The 25832-nt window shown below is 59.8% G+C and overlaps 1 protein-coding gene across 1 annotated transcript in view; it reads right to left on the reverse strand.

Annotated features, from left to right (window-relative positions):
- LOC147122437 (collagen alpha-1(XI) chain-like) overlaps nt 1–25832 on the reverse strand; it is a 745903-nt gene that overhangs the window by 409305 nt on the left and 310766 nt on the right. The window contains exon 35 of the mRNA XM_085983595.1: nt 10054–10098. Coding sequence (XP_085839721.1) covers nt 10054–10098 — 45 coding nt within the window. The remainder of the gene's footprint in view (nt 1–10053; nt 10099–25832) is intronic.

Below are 25832 nucleotides of genomic sequence, written 5' to 3' on the forward strand. Positions count from 1 at the left end.
CATTTCACCAGTCTGCCTGTGTCTGCCCATTTCACCAATCTGCCTGTGTCTGCCCATTTCACCAGTCTGCCTGTGTCTGCCCATTTTACCAGTCTGCCTGTGTCTGCCCATTTCACCAGTCTGCCTGTGTCTGCCCATTTCACCAGTCTGCCTGTGTCTGCTCATTTCACCAGTCTGCATGTGTCTGCCCATTTCACCAGTCTGCCTGTGTCTGCTCATTTCACCAGTCTGCCATGTGTCTGCCCATTTCACCAGTCTGCCTGTGTCTGCCCATGTCACCAGTCTGCCTGTGTCTGCCCATTTCACCAGTCTGCCTGTGTCTGCCCTTTTCACCAGTCTGCCTGTGTCTGTCCATTTTACCAGTCTGCCATGTGTCTGCCCATTTCACCAGTCTGCCTGTGACTGCCCATTTCACCAGTCTGCAATGTGTCTGCCCATTTCACCAGTCTGCCATGTGTCTGCCCTTTTCACCAGTCTGTCTGTGTCTGCCCATTTCACCAGTCTGCCATGTGTCTGCCCATTTCACCAGTCTGCCATGTGTCTGCCCATTTCACCAGTCTGCCTGTGTCTGCCCATTTCACCAGTCTGCCTGTGTCTGCCCATTTCACCAGTCTGCCATGTGCCTGCCCATTTCACCAGTCTGCCTGTGTCTGCCCATTTCACCAGTCTGTCATGTGCCTGCTCATTTCACCAGTCTGCCTGGACCTGCCCATTTCACCAGTCTGCCTGTGTCTGCCCATTTCACCAGTCTGCCATGTGTCTGCCCATTTCACCAGTCTGCCTGTTTCTGCCCATTTCACCAGTCTGCCTGTGTCTGCCCATTTCACCAGTCTGCCATGTGTCTGCCCATTTCACCAGTCTGCCTGTCTGCCCATTTCACCAGTCTGCTTGTGTCTGCCCATTTCACCAGTCCGCCATGTGTCTGCCTATTCCACCAGTCTGCCATGTGCCTGGCCTTTTCACCAGTCTGCAATGTGTCTGCCCTTTTCACCAGTCTGCCATTTGTCTGCCCATTTCACCAGTCTGCCATGTGTCTGCCCATTTCACCAGTCTGCCTGTGTCTGCCCATTTCACCAGTCTGCCTGTGTCTGCCCATTTCACCAGTCTGCCTGTGTCTGCCCATTTCACCAGTCTGCCTGTGTCTGCCCATTTCACCAGTCTGCCTGTGTCTTCCCATTTCACCAGTCTGCCATGTGGCTGCCCATTTCACCAGTGCGCCTGTGTCCGCTCATTTCACCAGTCTGCCTGTGTCTGCCCATTTCACCAGTCTGCCATGTGTCTGCCCATTTCACCAGTCTGCCTGTCTACCCATTTCACCAGTCTGCCTGTGTCTGCCCATTTCACCAGTCTGCCTGTCTGCCCATTTCACCAGTCTGCCTGTGTCTGCCCGTGTCTGCCCATTTCACCAGTCTGGCTGTGTCTGCCCATTTCACCCGTCTGCCATGTGTCTGCCCATTTCACCAGTCTGCATGTGTCTGCCCATTTCACCAGTCTGCCTGTGTCTACCCATTTCACCAGTCTGCCTGTGTCTGCCCATTTCACCAGTCTGCCTGTGTCTGCCCATTTCCCCAGTCTGCCTGTCTGCCCATTTCACCAGTCTGCCTGTGTCTGCCCATTTCACCAGTCTGCCATGTGCCTGCCCATTTCACCAGTCTGCCATGTGCCTGCCCATTTCACCAGTCTGCCATGTGTCTGCCCATTTCACCAGTCTGCCATTTGTCTGCCCATTTCACCAGTCTCCCATGTGTCTGCCCATTTCACCAGTCTGCCTGTGTCTGCCCATTTCACCAGCCTGCCTGTGTCTGCCCATTTCACCAGTCTGCCTGTGTCTGCCCATTTCACCAGACTGCCTGTGTCTGCTCATTTCACCAGTCTGCCACGTGTCTGCACGGTTCACCAGCCTGCCATGTGTCTGCCCATTTCACCAGTCTGCCATGAGTCTGCACGCTTCACCAGTCTGCATGTGTCTGCCCATTTCACCAGTCTGCCTGTGTCTGCCCATTTCACCAGTCTGCCATGTGTCTGCATGCTTCACCAGTCTGCCTGTGTCTGCCCATTTTAACAGTCTCCCATGTGTCTGCACATTTCACCAGTCTGCCATGTGTCTGCATGCTTCGCCAGTCCGCCTGTATCTGCCCATTTCACCAGTCTGCATGTGTCTGCCCATTTCACCAGTCTGCCTGTGCCTGCTCATTTCATCAGTCTGCCTGTGTCCGCTCATTTCACCAGTCTGCCTGTGTCTGCCAATTTCACCAGTCTGCCTGTGTCTGCCCATTTCACCAGTCTGCCTGTGTCTGCTCATTTCACCAGTCTGCCTCTGTCTGCTCATTTCACCAGTCTGCCTGTGTCTGCACATTTCACCAGTCTGCCTGTGTCCGCTCATTTCACCAGTCTGCCTGTGTCTGCCCATTTCACCAGTCTGCCTGTGTCTGCATGCTTCACCAGTCTGCCTGTGTCTGACCATTTCACCAGTATGCCTGTGTCTGCCCATTTCACCAGTCTGCCTAAGACTGCCCATTTCACCATTCTGCCTGTGTCTGCCCATTTCACCAGTCTGCCATGTGTCTGCCCATTTCACCAGTCTGCCTGTGTCTGCCCATTTCACCAGTCCGCCATGTGTCTGCCCATTTCACCAGTCTGCCATGTGTCTGCCCATTTCACCAGTCAGCCTGTGTCTGCCCATTTCACCAGTCTGCCTGTCTGCCCATTTCACCAGTCTGCCATGTCTGCCCATTTCACCAGTCCGCCTGTGTCCGCTCATTTCACCAGACTGCCTGTGTCTGCCCATTTCACCAGTCTGCCTGTGTCTGCCCATTTCACCAATCTGCCTGTGTCTGCCCATTTCACCAGTCTGCCTGTGTCTGCCCATTTCACCAGTCTGCCTGTGTCTGCCCATTTCACCAGTCTGCCTCTGTCTGCCCATTTCACCAGTCTGCCTGTGTCTGCCCATTTCACCAGTCTGCATGTGTCTGCCCATTTCACCAGTCTGCCTGTGTCTGCTCATTTCACCAGTCTGCCATGTGTCTGCCCATTTCACCAGTCTGCCTGTGTCTGCCCATGTCACCAGTCTGCCTGTGTCTGCCCATTTCACCAGTCTGCCTGTTTCTGCCCTTTTCACCAGTCTGCCTGTGTCTGTCCATTTTACCAGTCTGCCATGTGTCTGCCCATTTCACCAGTCTGCCTGTGACTGCCGATTTCACCAGTCTGCAATGTGTCTGCCCATTTCACCAGTCTGCCATGTGTCTGCCCTTTTCACCAGTCTGTCTGTATCTGCCCATTTCACCAGTCTGCCATGTGTCTGCCCATTTCACCAGTCTGCCATGTGTCTGCCCATTTCACCAGTCTGCCTGTGTCTGCCCATTTCACCAGTCTGCCTGTGTCTGCCCATTTCACCAGTCTGCCATGTGCCTGCCCATTTCACCAGTCTGCCTGTGTCTGCCCATTTCACCAGTCTGCCATGTGCCTGCTCATTTCACCAGTCTGGCTGGACCTGCCCATTTCACCAGTCTGCCTGTGTCTGCCCATTTCACCAGTCTGCCATGTGTCTGCCCATTTCACCAGTCTGCCTGTGACTGCCCATTTCACCAGTCTGCAATGTGTCTGCCCATTTCACCAGTCTGCCATGTGTCTGCCCTTTTCACCAGTCTGTCTGTGTCTGCCAATTTCACCAGTCTGCCTGTGTCTGCCCATTTCACCAGTCTGCCTGTGTCTGCTCATTTCACCAGTCTGCCTCTGTCTGCTCATTTCACCAGTCTGCCTGTGTCTGCACATTTCACCAGTCTGCCTGTGTCCGCTCATTTCACCAGTCTGCCTGTGTCTGCCCATTTCACCAGTCTGCCTGTGTCTGCATGCTTCACCAGTCTGCCTGTGTCTAACCATTTCACCAGTATGCCTGTGTCTGCCCATTTCACCAGTCTGCCTAAGACTGCCCATTTCACCATTCTGCCTGTGCCTGCCCATTTCACCAGTCTGCCATGTGTCTGCCCATTTCACCAGTCTGCCTGTGTCTGCCCATTTCACCAGTCCGCCATGTGTCTGCCTATTTCACCAGTCTGCCATGTGTCCGCCCATTTCAGCAGTCAGCCTGTGTCTGCCCATTTCACCAGTCTGCCTGTGTCTGCCCATTTCACCAGTCTGCCATGTGTCTGCCCATTTCACCAGTCCACCTGTTTCCGCTCATTTCACCAGTCTGCCTGTGTCTGCCCATTTCACCAGTCTGCCTGTGTCTGCCCATTTCACCAATCTGCCTGTGTCTGCCCATTTCACCAGTCTGCCTGTGTCTGCCCATTTCACCAGTCTGCCTGTGTCTGCCCATTTCACCAGTCTGCCTGTGTCTGCCCATTTCACCAGTCTGCCTGTGTCTGCCTATTTCACCAGTCTGCATGTGTCTGCCCATTTCACCAGTCTGCCTGTGTCTGCTCATTTCACCAGTCTGCCATGTGTCTGCCCATTTCACCAGTCTGCCTGTGTCTGCCCATGTCACCAGTCTGCCTGTGTCTGCCCATTTCACCAGTCTGCCTGTGTCTGCCCTTTTCACCAGTCTGCCTGTGTCTGTCCATTTTACCAGTCTGCCATGTGTCTGCCCATTTCACCAGTCTGCCTGTGACTGCCCATTTCACCAGTCTGCAATGTGTCTGCCCATTTCACCAGTCTGCCATGTGTCTGCCCTTTTCACCAGTCTGTCTGTGTCTGCCCATTTCACCAGTCTGCCATGTGTCTGCCCATTTCACCAGTCTGCCATGTGTCTGCCCATTTCACCAGTCTGCCTGTGTCTGCCCATTTCACCAGTCTGCCTGTGTCTGCCCATTTCACCAGTCTGCCATGTGCCTGCCCATTTCACCAGTCTGCCTGTGTCTGCCCATTTCACCAGTCTGCCATGTGCCTGCTCATTTCACCAGTCTGCCTGGACCTGCCCATTTCACCAGTCTGCCTGTGTCTGCCCATTTCACCAGTCTGCCATGTGTCTGCCCATTTCACCAGTCTGCCTGTTTCTGCCCATTTCACCAGTCTGCCCGTGTCTGCCCATTTCACCAGTCTGCCATGTGTCTGCCCATTTCACCAGTCTGCCTGTCTGCCCATTTCACCAGTCTGCTTGTGTCTGCCCATTTCACCAGTCCGCCATGTGTCTGCCTATTCCACCAGTCTGCCATGTGCCTGCCCTTTTCACCAGTCTGCAATGTGTCTGCCCTTTTCACCAGTCTGCCATGTGTCTGCCCTTTTCACCAGTCTGCCATGTGTCTGCCCATTTCACCAGTCTGCCATGTGTCTGCCCATTTCACCAGTCTGTCATGTGTCTGCCCATTTCACCAGTCTGCCATGTGTCGGCCCATTTCACCAGTCTGCCATGTGTCTGCCCATTTCAACAGTCTGCCATGTGTCTGCCCATTTCACCAGTCTGCCATGTGTCTGCCCATTTCACCAGTCTGCCTCTGTCTGCTCATTTCACCAGTCTGCCATGTGTCTGTCCATTTCACCAGTCTGCCTGTGTCTGCCCATTTCACCAGTCTGCCATGTGTCTGCCCTTTTCACCAGTCTGCCATGTGTCTGCCCTTTTCACCAGTCTGCCATGTGTCTGCCCATTTCGCCAGTCTGCCATGTGTCTGCCTATTTCACCAGTCTGCCATGTGTCTGCCCTTTTCACCAGTCTGCAATGTGTCTGCCCTTTTCACCAGTCTGCCATGTGTCTGCCCTTTTCACCAATCTGCCATGTGTCTTCCCATTTCACCAGTCTGCCATGTGCCTGCCCATTTCACCAGTCTGCCATGTGTCTGCCCATTTCACCAGTCTGCCTGTCTGCTCATTTCACCAGTCTGCCATGTGTCTGCCCATTTCACCAGTCTGCCATGTGTCTACCTATTTCACCAGTCTGCCATGTGTCTGCCCTTTTCACCAGTCTGCAATGTGTCTGCCCATTTCACCAGTCTGCCTGTGTCTGCTCATTTCACCAGTCTGCCATGTGTCTGCCCATTTCACCAGTCTGCCATGTGTCTGCCCATTTCACCAGTCTGCCTGTGTCTGCTCATTTCACCAGTCTGCCATGTGTCTGCCCATTTCACCAGTCTGCCATGTGTCTGCCCACTTCACCAGTCTGCCTGTGTCTGCCCATTTCACCAGTCCGCCTGTGTCTGCACATTTCACCAATCTGCCTGTGTCTGCCCATTTCACCAGTCTGCCTGTGTCTGCCCATTTCACCAGTCTGCCTGTGTCTGCCCATTTCACCAGTCTGCCTGTATCTGCCCATTTCACCATTCTGCCTGTGTCTGCCCATTTCACCCGTCTGCCTGTGCCTGCCCATTTCACCAGTCTGCCTGTGTCTGCACATTTCACCAGTCTGCCATGTGTCTGCCCTTTTCACCAGTCTGCCAACTGTCTGCCCATTTCACCAGACTGCCTGTGTCTGCACATTTCACCAGTCTGCCATGTGTCTGCCCTTTCCACCAGTCTGCCATGTGTCTGCCCATTTCAGCAGGCTGCCTGTGTCTGCCCATTTCACCAGTCTGCCATGTGTCTGCCCTTTTCACCAGTCTGCCATGTGTCTGCCCATTTCACCAGTCTGCCTGTGTCTGCCCATTTCACCATGTGCCTGCCCATTTCACCAGTCTGCCTGTGTCTGCTCATTTCACCAGTCTGCCTGTGTCTGCCCATTTCTCAAGTCTGCCATGTGTCTGCCCATTTCACCAGTCTGGATGTGTCTGCTCATTTCACCAGTCTGCCTGTGTCTGCTCATTTCACCAGTCTGCCTGTGTCTGCCCATTTCTCAAGTCTGCCATGTGTCTGCCCATTTCCCCAGTCTGTATGTTTCTGCCCATTTCACCAGTCTGCCATGTGTCTGCCCATTTCACTCGTCTGCCATGTGTCTGCACGCTTCACCAGCCTGCCATGTGTCTGCACATTTCACCATTCTGCCTGTGTCTGCCCATTTCACCAGTCTGCCTGTGTCTGCCCATTTCACCAGCCTGCCATGTGTCTGCCCATTTCAACAGTCTGCCATGTGTCTGCACGCTTCACCAGTCTGCCTGTGTCTGCCCATTACACCAGTCTGCCTGTGTCTGCCCATTTCACCAGTCCGCCTGTGTCTGTATGCTTCACCAGTCTGCCTGTGTCTGCCCATTTCACCAGTCTGCCTGTGTCTGCCCATTTCACCAGTCTGCCTGTGTCTGCCCATTTCACCAGTCTGCATGTGTCTGCCCATTTCACCAGTCTGCCTGTGTCTGCCCATTTCACCAGTCTGCATGTGTCTGCCCATTTCACCAGGCTGCCTGTGTCTGCCCATTTCACAAGTCTGCCTGTGTCTGCCCATTTCACCAGTCTGCCTGTGTCTGCCCATTTCACCAGTCTGCCTGTGTCTGCCCATTTCACCAGTCTGCCATATGTCTGCCCATTTCACCAGTCTGCCTGTGTCTGCCATTTTCACCAGTCTGCATGTGTCTGCCCATTTCACCAGTCTGCCTGTGTCAGCCCAGTTCACCAGTCTGCCATGTGTCTGCTCATTTCACCAGTCTGCCATGTGTCTGCCCATTTCACCAGTCTGCTATGTGTCTGCCCATTTCACCAGTCTGCACGTGTCTGCCCATTTCACCAGTCTGCCATGTGTCTGCCCATTTCACAAGTCTGCCTGTGTCTGCCCATTTCACAAGTCTGCCTGTGTCTGCCCATTTCACCAGTCTGCCTGTGTCTGCCCATTTCACAAGTCTGCCTGTGTCTGCCCATTTCACCAGTCTGCATGTGTCTGTCCATTTCACCGATCTGCCATGTGTCTGCCCATTTCACTAGTCTGCCTGTGTCTGCCCATTTCACCAATCTGCCTGTGTCTGCCCATTTCACCAGTCTGCCATATGTCTGCCCATTTCACCAGTCTGCCTGTGTCTGCCCATTTCACCAGTCTGCATGTGTCTGCCCATTTCACCAGTCTGCCTGTGTCAGCCCAGTTCACCAGTCTGCCATGTGTCTGCTCATTTCACCAGTCTGCCATGTGTCTGCCCATTTCACCAGTCTGCTATGTGTCTGCCCATTTCACCAGTCTGCACGTGTCTGCCCATTTCACCAGTCTGCCATGTGTCTGCCCATTTCACAAGTCTGCCTGTGTCTGCCCATTTCACAAGTCTGCCTGTGTCTGCCCATTTCACCAGTCTGCCTGTGTCTGCCCATTTCACAAGTCTGCCTGTGTCTGCCCATTTCACCAGTCTGCATGTGTCTGTCCATTTCACCAGTCTGCCATGTGTCTGCCCATTTCACTAGTCTGCCATGTGTCTGCACGCTTCAACAGCCTGCCATGTGTCTGCACATTTCACCATTCTGCCTGTGTCTGCCCATTTCACCAGTCTGCCTGTGTCTGCCCATTTCACCAGTCTGCCATGTGTCTGCCCATTTCACAAGTCTGCCTGTGTCTGCCCATTTCACCAGTCTGCATGTGTCTGCCCATTTCACCAGTCTGCCTGTGTCAGCCCAGTTCACCAGTCTGCCATGTGTCTGCTCATTTCACCAGTCTGCCATGTGTCTGCCCATTTCACCAGTCTGCTATGTGTCTGCCCATTTCACCAGTCTGCACGTGTCTGCCCATTTCACCAGTCTGCCATGTGTCTGCCCATTTCACAAGTCTGCCTGTGTCTGCCCATTTCACAAGTCTGCCTGTGTCTGCCCATTTCACCAGTCTGCCTGTGTCTGCCCATTTCACAAGTCTGCCTGTGTCTGCCCATTTCACCAGTCTGCATGTGTCTGTCCATTTCACCAGTCTGCCATGTGTCTGCCCATTTCACTAGTCTGCCTGTGTCTGCCCATTTCACCAATCTGCCTGTGTCTGCCCATTTCACCAGTCTGCCATATGTCTGCCCATTTCACCAGTCTGCCTGTGTCTGCCCATTTCACCAGTCTGCATGTGTCTGCCCATTTCACCAGTCTGCCTGTGTCAGCCCAGTTCACCAGTCTGCCATGTGTCTGCTCATTTCACCAGTCTGCCATGTGTCTGCCCATTTCACCAGTCTGCTATGTGTCTGCCCATTTCACCAGTCTGCACGTGTCTGCCCATTTCACCAGTCTGCCATGTGTCTGCCCATTTCACAAGTCTGCCTGTGTCTGCCCATTTCACAAGTCTGCCTGTGTCTGCCCATTTCACCAGTCTGCCTGTGTCTGCCCATTTCACAAGTCTGCCTGTGTCTGCCCATTTCACCAGTCTGCATGTGTCTGTCCATTTCACCAGTCTGCCATGTGTCTGCCCATTTCACAAGTCTGCCTGTGTCTGCCCATTTCACCAGTCTGCATGTGTCTGCCCATTTCACCAGTCTGCCATGTGTCTGCTCATTTCACCAGTCTGCCTGTGTCTGCCCACTTCACAAGTCTGCCTGTGTCTGCCCATTTCACCAGTCTGCATGTGTCTGCCCATTTCACCAGTCTGCCATGTGTCTGCTCATTTCACCAGTCTGCATGTGTCTGCCCATTTCTCAAGTCTGCCATGTGTCTGCCCATTTCACCAGTCTGCCATGTGTCTGCCCATTTCACCAGTCTGCCTGTGTCTGCCCATTTCACCAGTCTGACATGTGTCTGCCCATTTCACAAGTCTGCCTGTGTCTGCCCATTTCACCAGTCTGCATGTGTCTGCCCATTTCACCAGTCTGCCATGTGTCTGCCCATTTCACAAGTCTGCCTGTGTCCTCCTGATGTCTTCTCTCCTGCTCACTATTTATTACGTTGTGAAATTTTGTATCATCCGCAAACAGGTGAGTGATATACGCCAAGAAAAGCAATGGTCTGAAAACCAACCCCTGGGGGACCCCACTGCAGACTCCCATTGATTCAGAGAAACATCTGTTCACCTTTACTCTCTGCCACCAATTCCTCAGCCAATTTCGTAACCAAGTTACCACCATCCCATTAACACCACCTGCTTCTATTTTCCAAATAAGCCTGTTTTGTGGGACTTTATGAAATTACTCTCGAAGATCCATATATACAACATCTACCACACTGCCCTCGTCAATCCTCTATGTTCGAAATGTGTCTACACCTGTGTTATGTGTAAGGTTGTTTCACTGAGCGATCGGAGTGACAGATACTCACTGTTGGACCTCTTTGTCCCCTTGGCCCGGGTTTCCCATGAACACCCTGTCAAAAAAAAAGAAACTAAGATTATCGGGATATTCATGGATTATAATATACAGAATCACAGGAACGAACCTTCACCATCCATCTGACCAGTCGCCAATTTCAATCCTACGCACTTACTCAAGGTGCAGCACTCTTGCCTCCAAGTCAGAAGGTCGTGGGTTCAAGTCCCACTCCAGAGACTTCAGCGTAAAATCCAGGCAGACACTCCCAGTGCAGTACTGAGGGAGTGCCTCGCTGTCGGAGGGGCAGTACTGAGGGAGTACTGCACTGTCAGAGGGGCAGTACTGACGGAGTGCCGCACTGTCAGAGGGGCAGTATTTAGGGAGTGCTGCAGTCGGAAGGGCAGTACTGAGGGAGCGCCGCACTGTCGGAGGGGCAGTACTGAGGAAGTGCTGCAGTGTCAGAGGGGCAGTATTGAGGGAGTGCTGCAGTCGGAAGGGCAGTACTGAGGGAGCGCCGCACTGTCGGAGGGGCAGTACTGAGGGAGTGCTGCACTGTCGGAGGGGCAGTACTGAGGTAGCGCCGCACTGTCGGAAGAGCAGTACTGAGGGATTGCTGCACTGTCGGAGGGTCAGTACTGAGGGAGTGCTGCACTGCCAGAGGGGCAGTACTGAGGGAGCGCTGCACTGTCGGAGGGGCAATACTGAGGGAGCGCTGCACTGTCGGAGTGGCAGTACTGAGGGAGCGCTGCACTGTCGGAGGGGCAGTACTGAGGGAGCGCTGCACTGTCGGAGTGGCAGTACTGAGGGAGTGCTGCACTGTCGGAGGGGCAGTACTGAGGGAGCGCTGCACTGTCGGAGTGGCAGTACTGAGGGAGTGCTTTATTGTCAGAGGTGCTATCATTCAGATGAGACATTAATCTGTCCTCTCAGTAAAAAATACCATGGCCACTATTGGAAGAAGAGCAGGGGAATTCTCCCCGGTGTCCTGGGCAATATTTATCTCTCAACCAACATCACTAAAAACAGATGACCTGGTCATTGCTTTTTGTGGGATCTTGCTGTGCGCAAATGGGCTGTCCCGTTTCCTACATTACAACAGTGACTACACTTCAAAAAGTACTTCATTGTCTGCAAAGCACTTTGGGCCATCCTGAGGTGGTGAAAGGCGCTATAGAAATGCAAGTCTTTCTTTTAGTTCTGATACAGTTTGCAGCATCAGAGACCAGCGGTAACCAGCTGTGACCAGCGGTTTTGTAAATGTTTTGTTAACATAAAGAGACAAACCATCCAAAACTCCCTTTGTTGGTCTCTCACCTCCCCAGGAGTGTGAGCGAACAGTTCCCCAGTGGGCCCTGGTCTGAGAATAATCATCACTTCGACCAAACCATCTTTAAAAATCATTTATCCAGCAGCGAGTCTGCAACAAGCTATTTTAAAAAGTGGAAGGACTGTGAAACATTCAGTGCCGGTTCTATCCGCCGTGAAATAAAACCGTCTCCCGCAGTGGGAGGATCGGATCGAACTCACTTTGACCACTTGTCACTCATGGCTTTCGGCTTCTTTCCAACCCCCTCCCAAACTGTGGCAAGTAATTGTCAGTCTATCAGCCATGTGTTTCCATCAGTACATTGCCCCCCTCCTTCACCTCCACAGGCACTATCCATGATCACAATCAGCCCACAGACACACCGACCTTCATTCTAACTGCAGCCTTCATCGAAAATCCAATTCCATCTCTGAGTTTAAAGGGTCCCTGATTAAATTCTCAGACTCGGAGGGCCACCTGTGACTCAGTCTACACAGTGACCCGTTCACGTCTACGCTGCGACCCTCTCCCGTCTACGCTGTGACCCGTTCCCGTCTACGCTGCGACCCTCTCCCGTCTACGCTGCGACCCTCTCCCGTCTACGCTGCGACCCTCTCCCGTCTACGCTGCGACCCTCTCCCGTCTACGCTGCGACCCTCTCCCGTCTACGCTGCGACCCTCTCCGTCTACGCTGAGACTGTCTCCCGTCTACGCTGCGACCCTCTACTGTCTACGCTGTGACTCTCTCCTGTCTATGCTGCGACCCATTCCCGTCTACGCTGTGAACCTCTCCCGTCTACGCTGCGACCCATTCCCGTCTACGCTGCGACCCTCTCCCGTCTACGCTGCGACCCATTCCCGTCTACGCTGCGACCCTCTCCCGTCTACGCTGCGACCCATTCCCGTCTACACTGCCAACCTCTCCCGTCTACGCTGCGACCCATTCCCGTCTACGCTGCGACCCATTCCCGTCTACGCTGCGACCCATTCCCGTCTACGCTGCGGCCCTCTCCCGTCTACGCTGAGATCCTCTCCCGTCTACGCTGAGACTGTCTCCCGTCTATGCTGCGACCCATTCCCGTCTACGCTGCGACCCTCTACCGTCTACGCTGTGACTCTCTCCTGTCTATGCTGTGACCCATTCCCGTCTACGCTGCGACCCTCTCCCGTCTACGCTGCGACCCATTCCCGTCTACGCTGCGACCCTCTCCCGTCTACGCTGCGACCCATTCCCGTCTACGCTGCGAACCTCTCCCGTCTACGCTGCGACCCATTCCCGTCTACGCTGCGACCCATTCCCGTCTACGCTGCGACCCATTCCCGTCTACGCTGCGGCCCTCTCCCGTCTACGCTGCGACCCTCTCCCGTCTACGCTGCGAACCTCTGCCGTCTACGCTGCGACCCTCTCCCGTCTACGCTGCGACCCTCTCCCGTCTACGCTGCGACCCTCTCCCGTCTACGCTGCGACCCTCTCCCGTCTACGCTGCGACCCATTCCCGTCTACGCAGCGACCCTCTCCCGTCTACGCTGCGACCCTCTCCCGTCTACGCTGCGACCCTCTCCCGTCTACGCTGCGACCCTCTCCCGTCTACGCTGCGACCCTCTCCCGTCTACGCTGCTAACCTCTCCCGTCTACGCAGAGACCCTCTCCCGTCTACGCTGCGACCCTCTCCCGTCTACGCTGCGACCCTCTCCCGTCTACGCTGCGACCCTCTCCCGTCTACGCTGCGACCCATTCCCTTCTACGCTGCGACCCTCTCACGTCTACGCTGCGACCCTCTCCCGTCGACGCTGCGACCCTCTCCCGTCGACGCTGCGACCCTCTCCCGTCTACGCTGCGACCCATTACTGTCTACGCTGCGACCCTCTCCCGTCTACGCTGCGAACCGTTCCCGTCTACGCTGCGGACTGTCTCCTGTCTACGCTGCGACCCTCTCCCGTCTACGCTGAGACCCTCTCCCGTCTACGCTGAGACCCTCTCCCGTCTACGCTGAGACCCTCTCCCGTCTACGCTGCGACCCTCTCCCGTCTACGCTGCGACCCATTCCCGTCTACGCTGCGACCCTCTGCCGTCTACTCTGCGACCCTCTCCCGTCTACGCTGAGACCCTCTCCCGTCTACGCTGAGACCCTCTCCCGTCTACGCTGCGCCCCTCTCCCGTCTACGCTGCGGCCCTCTCCCGTCTACGCTGCGGCCCTCTCCCGTCTACGCTGCGGCCCTCTCCCGTCTACGCTGAGACTCACTCCCGTCTACGCTGCGACTCTCTCCCGTCTACGCTGCGACCCTCTCCCGTCTACGCTGCGACCCATTCCCTTCTACGCTGCGACCCTCTCCCGTCTACGCTGCGACCCTCTCCCGTCTACGCTGAGACCCTCTCCCGTCTACGCTGCGAACCGTTCCCGTCTACGCTGCGGACTGTCTCCCGTCTACGCTGCGACTCTCTCCCGCCTACGCTGAGACACTCTCCCGTCTACGCTGCGAACCGTTCCCGTCTACGCTGCGACCCTCTCCCGTCTACGCTGCGACCCTCTCCCGTCTACGCTGCCAACCTCTCCCGTCTACGCTGCCACCCTCTCCCGTCTACGCTGCGACCCATTCCCGTCTACGCTGCGGCCCTCTCCCGCCTACGCTGCGGCCCTCTCCCGTCTACGCTGCGGCCCTCTCCCGTCTACGCTGCGGCCCTCTCCCGTCTACGCTGCGACCCTCAACCGTCTACGCTGCGACCCTCTCCCGTCTACGCTGCGACCCTCTCCCGTCTACGCTGCGACCCTCTCCCGTCTACGCTGCGACCCTCTCCCGTCTACGCTGCGACCCTCTCCCGTCTACGCTGCGACCCTCTCCCGTCTACGCTGCGACCCTCTCCCGTCTACGCTGCGACCCTCTCCCGTCTACGCTGCGACCCTCTCCCGTCTACGCTGCGACCCTCTCCCGTCTACGCTGCGACCCTCTCCCGTCTACGCTGCGACCCTCTCCCGTCTACGCTGCGACCCTCTCCCGTCTACGCTGCGACCCTCTCCCGTCTACGCTGCGACCCTCTCCCGTCTACGCTGCGACCCATTCCCGTCTACGCTGCGACACTCTCCCGTCTACGCTGCGACCCATTCCCGTCTACGCAGCGACCCTCTCCCGTCTACGCTGCGACCCATTCCCGTCTACGCTGAGACCCTCTTCCGTCTACGCTGCGACCCTCTCCCGTCTACGCTGCGACCCTCTCCCGTCTACGCTGCGACCCATTCCCTTCTACGCTGCGACCCTCTCCCGTCTACGCTGCGACCCTCTCCCGTCTACACTGCGACCCATTCCCGTCTACGCTGCGACCCTCTCCCGTCTACGCTGAGACCCTCTCCCGTCTACGCTGAGACCCTCTCCCGTCTACGCTGAGACCCTCTCCCGTCTACGCTGCGAACCGTTCCCGTCTACGCTGCGGACTGTCTCCCGTCTACGCTGCGACTCTCTCCCGCCTACGCTGAGACACTCTCCCGTCTACGCTGCGAACCGTTCCCGTCTACGCTGCGACCCTCTCCCGTCTACGCTGCGACCCTCTCCCGTCTACGCTGCCAACCTCTCCCGTCTACGCTGCCACCCTCTCCCGTCTACGCTGCGACCCATTCCCGCCTACGCTGCGGCCCTCTCCCGTCTACGCTGCGGCCCTCTCCCGTCGACGCTGCGGCCCTCTCCCGTCGACGCTGCGGCCCTCAACCGTCTACGCTGCGACCCTCTCCCGTCTACGCTGCCAACCTCTCCCGTCTACGCTGCCACCCTCTCCCGTCTACGCTGCGACCCATTCCCGTCTACGCTGCGACCCTCTCCCGCCTACGCTGCGGCCCTCTCCCGCCTACGCTGCGGCCCTCTCCCGCCTACGCTGCGGCCCTCTCCCGTCTACGCTGCGACCCTCAACCGTCTACGCTGCGACCCTCTCCCGTCTACGCTGCGACCCTCTCCCGTCTACGCTGCGACCCTCTCCCGTCTACGCTGCGACCCTCTCCCGTCTACGCTGCGACCCTCTCCCGTCTACGCTGCGACCCTCTCCCGTCTACGCTGCGACACTCTCCCGTCTACGCTGCGACCCTCTCCCGTCTACGCTGCGACCCTCTCCCGTCTACGCTGCGACCCTCTCCCGTCTACGCTGCGACCCTCTCCCGTCTACGCTGCGACCCTCTCCCGTCTACGCTGCGACCCTCTCCCGTCTACGCTGCGACCCATTCCCGTCTACGCTGCGACACTCTCCCGTCTACGCTGCGACCCATTCCCGTCTACGCAGCGACCCTCTCCCGTCTACGCTGCGACCCATTCCCGCCTACGCTGAGACCCTCTTCCGTCTACGCTGCGACCCTCTCCCGTCTACGCTGCGACCCTCTCCCGTCTACGCTGCGACCCATTCCCTTCTACGCTGCGACCCTCTCCCGTCTACGCTGAGACCCTCTCCCGTCTACGCTGAGACCCTCTCCCGTCTACGCTGAGACCCTCTCCCGTCTACGCTGCGAACCGTTCCCGTCTACGCTGCGGACTGTCTCCCGTCTACGCTGCGACTCTCTCCCGCCTACGCTGAGACACTCTCCCGTCTACGCTGCGAACCGTTCCCGTCTACGCTGCGACCCTCTCCCGTCTACGCTGCGACCCTCTCCCGTCTACGCTGCCAACCTCTCCCGTCTACGCTGCCACCCTCTCCCGTCTACGCTGCGACCCATTCCCGCCTACGCTGCGGCCCTCTCCCGTCTACGCTGCGGCCCTCTCCCGTCGACGCTGCGGCCCTCTCCCGTCGACGCTGCGGCCCTCAACCGTCTACGCTGCGACCCTCTCCCGTCTACGCTGCCAACCTCTCCCGTCTACGCTGCCACCCTCTCCCGTCTACGCTGCGACCCATTCCCGTCTACGCTGCGACCCTCTCCCGCCTACGCTGCGGCCCTCTCCCGCCTACGCTGCGGCCCTCTCCCGCCTACGCTGCGGCCCTCTCCCGTCTACGCTGCGACCCTCAACCGTCTACGCTGCGACCCTCTCCCGTCTACGCTGCGACCCTCTCCCGTCTACGCTGCGACCCTCTCCCGTCTACGCTGCGACCCTCTCCCGTCTACGCTGCGACCCTCTCCCGTCTACGCTGCGACCCTCTCCCGTCTACGCTGCGACACTCTCCCGTCTACGCTGCGACCCTCTCCCGTCTACGCTGCGACACTCTCCCGTCTACGCTGCGACCCTCTCCCGTCTACGCTGCGACCCTCTCCCGTCTACGCTGCGACCCTCTCCCGTCTACGCTGCGACCCTCTCCCGTCTACGCTGCGACCCTCTCCCGTCTACGCTGCGACCCTCTCCCGTCTACGCTGCGACCCATTCCCGTCTACGCTGCGACACTCTCCCGTCTACGCTGCGACCCATTCCCGTCTACGCAGCGACCCTCTCCCGTCTACGCTGCGACCCATTCCCGCCTACGCTGAGACCCTCTTCCGTCTACGCTGCGACCCTCTCCCGTCTACGCTGCGACCCTCTCCCGTCTACGCTGCGACCCATTCCCTTCTACGCTGCGACCCTCTCCCGTCTACGCTGCGACCCTCTCCCGTCTACGCTGCGACCCTCTCCCGTCTACGCTGCGACCCTCTCCCGTCTACGCTGCGACCCTCTCCCGTCTACGCTGCGACCCTCTCCCGTCTACGCTGCGACCCTCTCCCGTCTACGCTGCGACCCTCTCCCGTCTACGCTGCGACCCTCTCCCGTCTACGCTGCGACCCTCTCCCGTCTACGCTGCGACCCTCTCCCGTCTACGCTGCGACCCATTCCCGTCTACGCTGCGACACTCTCCCGTCTACGCTGCGACCCATTCCCGTCTACGCAGCGACCCTCTCCCGTCTACGCTGCGACCCATTCCCGTCTACGCTGAGACCCTCTTCCGTCTACGCTGCGACCCTCTCCCGTCTACGCTGCGACCCTCTCCCGTCTACGCTGCGACCCATTCCCTTCTACGCTGCGACCCTCTCCCGTCTACGCTGCGACCCTCTCCCGTCTACACTGCGACCCATTCCCGTCTACGCTGCGACCCTCTCCCGTCTACGCTGAGACCCTCTCCCGTCTACGCTGAGACCCTCTCCCGTCTACGCTGAGACCCTCTCCCGTCTACGCTGCGAACCGTTCCCGTCTACGCTGCGGACTGTCTCCCGTCTACGCTGCGACTCTCTCCCGCCTACGCTGAGACACTCTCCCGTCTACGCTGCGAACCGTTCCCGTCTACGCTGCGACCCTCTCCCGTCTACGCTGCGACCCTCTCCCGTCTACGCTGCCAACCTCTCCCGTCTACGCTGCCACCCTCTCCCGTCTACGCTGCGACCCATTCCCGCCTACGCTGCGACCCATTCCCGCCTACGCTGCGGCCCTCTCCCGTCTACGCTGCGGCCCTCTCCCGTCGACGCTGCGGCCCTCTCCCGTCGACGCTGCGGCCCTCAACCGTCTACGCTGCGACCCTCTCCCGTCTACGCTGCCAACCTCTCCCGTCTACGCTGCCACCCTCTCCCGTCTACGCTGCGACCCATTCCCGTCTACGCTGCGACCCTCTCCCGCCTACGCTGCGGCCCTCTCCCGCCTACGCTGCGGCCCTCTCCCGCCTACGCTGCGGCCCTCTCCCGTCTACGCTGCGACCCTCAACCGTCTACGCTGCGACCCTCTCCCGTCTACGCTGCGACCCTCTCCCGTCTACGCTGCGACCCTCTCCCGTCTACGCTGCGACCCTCTCCCGTCTACGCTGCGACCCTCTCCCGTCTACGCTGCGACCCTCTCCCGTCTACGCTGCGACACTCTCCCGTCTACGCTGCGACCCTCTCCCGTCTACGCTGCGACCCTCTCCCGTCTACGCTGCGACCCTCTCCCGTCTACGCTGCGACCCTCTCCCGTCTACGCTGCGACCCTCTCCCGTCTACGCTGCGACCCTCTCCCGTCTACGCTGCGACCCATTCCCGTCTACGCTGCGACACTCTCCCGTCTACGCTGCGACCCATTCCCGTCTACGCAGCGACCCTCTCCCGTCTACGCTGCGACCCATTCCCGCCTACGCTGAGACCCTCTTCCGTCTACGCTGCGACCCTCTCCCGTCTACGCTGCGACCCTCTCCCGTCTACGCTGCGACCCATTCCCTTCTACGCTGCGACCCTCTCCCGTCTACGCTGCGACCCTCTCCCGTCTACGCTGCGACCCATTCCCGTCTACGCTGCGACCCTCTCCCGTCTACGCTGCGACCATCTCCCGTCTACGCTGCGACCCTCTCCCGTCTACGCTGCGACCCTCTCCCGTCTACGCTGCGACCCTCTCCCGTCTACGCTGCGACCCTCTCCCGTCTACGCTGCGACCCTCTCCCGTCTACGCTGCGACCCTCTCCCGTCTACGCTGCGACCCTCTCCCGTCTACGCTGCGACCCTCTCCCGTCTACGCTGCGACCCTCTCCCGTCTACGCTGCGACCCTCTCCCGTCTACGCTGCGACCCTCTCCCGTCTACGCTGCGACCCTCTCCCGTCTACGCTGCGAGCCTCTCCCGTCTACGCTGCGAGCCTCTCCCGTCTACGCTGCGACCCATTCCCTTCTACGCTGCGACCCTCTCCCGTCTACGCTGCGACCCTCTCCCGTCTACGCTGCGACCCATTCCCGTCTACGCTGCGACCCTCTCCCGTCTACGCTGCGAACCTTTCCCGTCTACGCTGCGACCCTCTACTGTCTACGCTGTGACAGTCTCCTGTCTATGCTGCGACCCATTCCCGTCTACGCTGTGAACCTCTCCCGTCTACGCTGCGACCCATTCCCGTCTACGCTGCGACCCTCTCCCGTCTACGCTGCGACCCATTCCCGTCTACGCTGCGACCCTCTCCCGTCTACGCTGCGACCCATTCCCGTCTACGCTGCCAACCTCTCCCGTCTACGCTGCGACCCATTCCCGTCTACGCTGCGACCCATTCCCGTCTACGCTGCGACCCATTCCCGTCTACGCTGCGGCCCTCTCCCGTCTACGCTGAGATCCTCTCCCGTCTACGCTGAGACTGTCTCCCGTCTACGCTGCGACCCATTCCCGTCTACGCTGCGACCCTCTACCGTCTACGCTGTGACTCTCTCCTGTCTATGCTGTGACCCATTCCCGTCTACGCTGCGACCCTCTCCCGTCTACGCTGCGACCCATTCCCGTCTACGCTGCGACCCTCTCCCGTCTACGCTGCGACCCATTCCCGTCTACGCTGCGAACCTCTCCCGTCTACGCTGCGACCCATTCCCGTCTACGCTGCGACCCATTCCCGTCTACGCTGCGACCCATTCCCGTCTACGCTGCGGCCCTCTCCCGTCTACGCTGCGACCCTCTCCCGTCTACGCTGCGAACCTCTGCCGTCTACGCTGCGACCCTCTCCCGTCTACGCTGCGACCCTCTCCCGTCTACGCTGCGACCCTCTCCCGTCTACGCTGCGACCCATTCCCGTCTACGCAGCGACCCTCTCCCGTCTACGCTGCGACCCTCTCCCGTCGACGCTGCGACCCTCTCCCGTCGACGCTGCGACCCTCTCCCGTCTACGCTGCGACCCTCTCCCGTCTACGCTGCGACCCTCTCCCGTCTACGCTGCGAACCTCTCCCGTCTACGCAGAGACCCTCTCCCGTCTACGCTGCGACCCTCTCCCGTCTACGCTGCGACCCTCTCCCGTCTACGCTGCGACCCATTCCCTTCTACGCTGCGACCCTCTCACGTCTACGCTGCGACCCTCTCCCGTCTACGCTGCGACCCTCTCCCGTCGACGCTGCGACCCTCTCCCGTCTACGCTGCGACCCATTACCGTCTACGCTGCGACCCTCTCCCGTCTACGCTGCGAACCGTTCCCGTCTACGCTGCGGACTGTCTCCTGTCTACGCTGCGACCCTCTCCCGTCTACGCTGCGACCCTCTCCCGTCTACGCTGAGACCCTCTCCCGTCTACGCTGAGACCCTCTCCCGTCTACGCTGCGACCCTCTCCCGTCTACGCTGCGACCCTCTCCCGTCTACGCTGCGACCCATTCCCGTCTACGCTGCGACCCATTCCCGTCTACGCAGCGACCCTCTCCCGTCTACGCTGCGACCCATTCCCGTCTACGCTGAGACCCTTTCCCGTCTACGCTGCGAGCCTCTCCCGTCTACGCTGCGAGCCTCTCCCGTCTACGCTGCGACCCATTCCCTTCTACGCTGCGACCCTCTCCCGTCTACGCTGCGACCCTCTCCCGTCTACGCTGCGACCCATTCCCGTCTACGCTGCGACCCTCTCCCGTCTACGCTGCGACTCTCTCCGGTCTACGCTGCGACCCTCTCCCGTCTACGCTGAGACCCTCTCCCGTCTACGCTGTGACCCTCTGCCGTCTACGCTGCGACACTCTCCCGCCTACGCTGCGACCCTCTCCCGTCTACGCTGCGACCCTCTCCCGTCTACGCTGCGACCCTCTCCCGTCTACGCTGCGACCCTCTCCCGTCTACGCTGCGACCCTCTCCCGTCTACGCTGCGACCCTCTCCCGTCTACGCTGCGACCCTCTCCCGTCTACGCTGCGACCCTCTCCCGTCTACGCTGCGGCCCTCTCCCGTCTACGCTGCGGCCCTCTCCCGTCTACGCTGCGGCCCTCTCCCGTCTACGCTGCGGCCCTCTCCCGTCTACGCTGCGGCCCTCTCCCGTCTACGCTGCGGCCCCCTCCCGTCTACGCTGCGGCCCTCTCCCGTCTACGCTGCGGCCCTCTCCCGTCTACGCTGCGGCCCTCTCCCGTCTACGCTGCGGCCCTCTCCCGTCTACGCTGCGGCCCTCTCCCGTCTACGCTGCGGCCCTCTCCCGTCTACGCTGCGACCCTCTCCCGTCTACGCTGCGACCCTCTCCCGTCTACGCTGCGACCCTCTCCCGTCTACCCTGCGACCCTCTCCCGTCTACGCTGCGACCCATTCCCTTCTACGCTGCGACCCTCTCCCGTCGACGCTGCGACCCTCTCCCGTCTACGCTGCGACCCATTACCGTCTACGCTGCGACCCTCTCCCGTCTACGCTGCGACCCTCTCCCGTCTACGCTGCGACCCTCTCCCGTCTACGCTGCGAACCTCTGCCGTCTACGCTGCGACCCTCTCCCGTCTACGCTGCGACCCTCTCCCGTCTACGCTGCGACCCTCTCCCGTCTACGCTGCGACCCTCTCCCGTCTACGCTGCGACCCTCTCCCGTCTACGCTGCGACCCTCTCCCGTCTACGCTGCGACCCTCTCCCGTCTACGCTGCGACCCTCTCCCGTCTACGCTGCGACCCTCTCCCGTCTACGCTGCGACCCTCTCCCGTCTACGCTGCGACCCTCTCCCGTCTACGCTGCGACCCTCTCCCGTCAACGCTGCGGCCCTCTCCCGTCTACGCTGCGGCCCTCTCCCGTCTACGCTGCGACCCTCTCCCGTCTACGCTGCGACCCTCTCCCGTCTACGCTGCGACCCTCTCCCGTCTACGCTGCGACCCTCTCCCGTCTACGCTGCGACCCTCTCCCGTCTACGCTGCGACCCTCTCCCGTCTACGCTGCGAACCTCTCCCGTCTACGCTGAGACCCTCTCCCGTCTACGCGGCGACCCTCTCCCGTCTACGCTGCGACCCTCTCCCGTCTACGCTGCGACCCTCTCCCGTCTACGCTGCGACCCATTCCCTTCTACGCTGCGACCCTCTCCCGTCTACGCTGCGACCCTCTCCCGTCTACGCTGCGACCCTCTCCCGTCTACGCTGCGACCCTCTCCCGTCGACGCTGCTACCCTCTCCCGTCTGCGCTGCAACCCTCTCCCGTCTACGCTGCGACCCATTACCGTCTACGCTGCGACCCTCTCCCGTCTACGCTGCGAACCGTTCCCGTCTACGCTGCGGACTGTCTCCTGTCTACGCTGCGACCCTCTCCCGTCTACGCTGCGACCCTCTCCCGTCTACGCTGAGACCCTCTCCCGTCTACGCTGCGGACTGTCTCCCGTCTACGCTGCGACCCTCTCCCGTCTACGCTGCGACCCATTCCCGTCTACGCTGTGACCCTCTGCCGTCTACTCTGCGACCCTCTCCCGTCTACGCTGAGACCCTCTCCCGTCTACGCTGCGACCCTCTCCCGTCTACGCTGCGACCCTCTCCCGTCTACGCTGCGGCCCTCTCCCGTCTATGCTGCGATCCTCTCCCGTCTACGCTGCGACCCTCTCCCGTCTACGCTGAGACTCTCTCCCGTCTACGCTGCGACTCTCTCCCGTCTACGCTGCGACCCTCTCCCGTCTACGCTGCTACCCATTCCCTTCTACGCTGCGACCCTCTCCCGTCTACGCTGAGACCCTCTCCCGTCTACGCTGCGAACCGTTCCCGTCTACGCTGCGGACTGTCTCCCGTCTACGCTGCGACTCTCTCCCGCCTATGCTGAGACACTCTCCCGTCTACGCTGCGAACCGTTCCCGTCTACGCTGCGACCCTCTCCCGTCTATGCTGCGACCCTCTCCCGTCTACGCTGCCACCCTCTCCCGTCTACGCTGCGACCCATTCCCGTCTACGCTTCGACCCTCTCCCGTCTACGCTGCGACCCTCTCCCGCCTACGCTGCGACCCTCTCCCGCCTACGCAGCGACCCTCTCCCGCCTACGCTGCGGCCCTCTCCCGTCTACGCTGCGACCCGCTCCCGTCTACGCTGCGACCCTCAACCGTCTACGCTGTGACCCTCTCCCGTCTACGCTGCGACCCTCTCCCGTCTACGCTGCGACCCTCTCCCGTCTACGCTGCGACCCTCTCCCGTCTACGCTGCGACCCTCTCCCGTCTACGCTGCGACCCTCTCCCGTCTACGCTGCGACCCTCTCCCGTCTACGCTGCGACCCTCTCCCGCCTACGCTGCGACCCTCTCCCGTCTACGCTGCGACCCATTCCCGTCTACGCTGCGACACTCTCCCGTCTACGCTGCGACCCATTCCCGTCTACGCAGCGACCCTCTCCCGTCTACGCTGCGACCCATTCCCGTCTACGCTGAGACCCTCTCCCGTCTACGCTGCGACCCATTCCCGTCTACGCTGCGACCCTCTCCCGTCTACGCTGCCACCCTCTCCCGTCTACGCTGTGACTCTCTCCCGTGTACGCTGCGACCCTCTCTCGTCTACGCTGCGACCCATTCCCGTCTACGCTGCGACCCATTCCCGTCTACGCAGCGACCCTCTCCCATCTACGCTGCGACCCATTCCCGTCTACGCTGAGACCCTCTCCCGTCTACGCTGCGAGCCTCTCCCTTCTACGCTGCGACCCTCTCCCGTCTACGCTGCGACCCTCTCCCGTCTACGCTGCGACCCTCTCCCGTCTACGCTGCGACCCTCTCCCGTCTACGCTGCCACCCTCTCCCGTCTACGCTGTGACTCTCTCCCGTGTACGCTGCGACCCTCTCTCGTCTACGCTGCGACCCATTCCCGTCTACGCTGCGACCCATTCCCGTCTACGCAGCGACCCTCTCCCGTCTACGCTGCGACCCATTCCCGTCTACGCTGAGACCCTCTCCCGTCTACGCTGCGAGCCTCTCCCTTCTACGCTGCGACCCTCTCCCGTCTACGCTGCGACCCATTCCCTTCTACGCTGCGACCCTCTCCCGTCTACGCTGCGACCCTCTCCCGTCTACGCTACGACCCATTCCCGTCTACGCTGCGACCCTCTCCCGTCTACGCTGCGACTCTCTCCGGTCTACGCTGCGACCCTCTCCCGTCTACGCTGAGACTCTCTCCCGTCTACGCTGTGACCCTCTCCCGCCTACGCTGCGACCCTCTCCCGCCTACGCTGCGACCCTCTCCCGCCTACGCTGCGACCCTCTCCGGTCTACGCTGCGACCCTCTCCCGTCTACGCTGCGACCCTCTCCCGTCTACGCTGCGACCCATTCCCTTCTACGCTGCGACCCTCTCCCGTCTACGCTGCGACCCTCTCCCGTCTACGCTGCGACCCTCTCCCGTCCACGGTGCGACCCTCTCCCGTCTACGCTGCGACCCTCTCCCGTCTACGCTGCGAACCGTTCCCGTCTACGCTGCGACCCTCTCCCGTCTACGCTGCGACCCTCTCCCGTCTACGCTGCGACCCTCTCCCGTCTACGCTGCGACCCTCTCCCGTCTACGCTGCGACCCTCTCCCGTCTACGCTGCGACCCTCTCCCGTCTACGCTGCGACCCTCTCCCGTCTACGCTGCGACCCTCTCCCGTCTACGCTGCGACCCTCTCCCGTCTACGCTGCGACCCTCTCCCGTCTACGCTGCGACCCTCTCCCGTCTACGCTGCGACCCTCTCCCGTCTACGCTGCGACCCTCTCCCGTCTACGCTGCGACCCTCTCCCGTCTACGCTGAGACCCTCTCCCGTCTACGCTGAGACCCTCTCCCGTCTACGCTGAGACCCTCTCCCGTCTACGCTGCGAACCGTTCCCGTCTACGCTGTGACTCTCTCCCGTCTACACTGCGACTCTCTCCCGTCTACGCTATGACCCATTCCCGTCTACGCTGCGACTCTCTCCTGTCTACGCTGCTTGAGAGGTTGTCACCGCCAGACTCGACTATTCCAACGCTCTCCTGGCCGGCCTCCAATCTTCCACCCTCCGTAAACATCAGCTCATCAAAATTTCTGCTGCCCCATGTCCTAACTCACACCAAGTCCCGTTCACCCCTCACCCCTGTGCTCACTGCCCCGTGTCCTAACTCACACCAAGTCCCGTTCACCCCTCACCCCTGTGCTCACTGTCCCGTGTCCTAACTCACACCAAGTCCCGTTCACCCCTCACCCCTGTGCTCACTGTCCCGTGTCCTAACTCACACCAAGTCCCGTTCACCCCTCATGCCAGTGCTCACTGCCCCATGTCCTAACTCACACCAAGTCCCGTTCACCCCTCACCCCTGTGCTCACTGCCCCATGTCCTAACTCACACCAAGTCCCGTTCACCCCTCACCCCTGTGCTCGCTGACCTACATTGGCTGCCAGTCCGGCAACGTCTCGATTTTAAAATTCTCATCCTTGTTTTCAAATCCCTCCATGGCCTCACCCCTCCCTATCTCTGTAATCTCCTCCAGCCCTACAACACTCCGATATATCTGCGCTCCTCCAATTCTGGCCTCTTGAGCATCCCCGATTTCAATCGCTCCACCATTGACGGCCGTGCCTTCAGCTGCCTGGGCCCTAAGCTCTGGAATTCCCTCCCTAAACCTCTCCGCCTCTCTCTCCTCCTTATGTGGCTCAGTGTCAAATTGTGTCTGATTTAGGCTCCTGTGAAGCGCCTTGGGAGGTTTTACTAGTTAAAGGTGCTATATAAATGCAAGTTGTGTTGTGGTGTGTGTGGATGTGGATGTGTGAGTGTGAGTGTGAGTGTGAGTGTGTGTGAGTGTGTGAGTGTGTGTGAGTGAGTGTGTGTGAGTGAGTGTGAATGTGTGTGAGTGTGTGAGTAAGCCTGAGTGTGTGTGTTTGAGTGAGTGAGTGAGTGAGTGAGTGTGAGAGTGTGAGTGAGTGTGAATGTGTGTGAGTGTGTGAGTGAG

This window comes from Somniosus microcephalus, chromosome 3, assembly GCF_052327205.1.
Source record: "Somniosus microcephalus isolate GS21.2 chromosome 3, FLI_Smic_1.0, whole genome shotgun sequence".
Classification (NCBI taxonomy): Eukaryota; Metazoa; Chordata; class Chondrichthyes; order Squaliformes; family Somniosidae; genus Somniosus; species Somniosus microcephalus.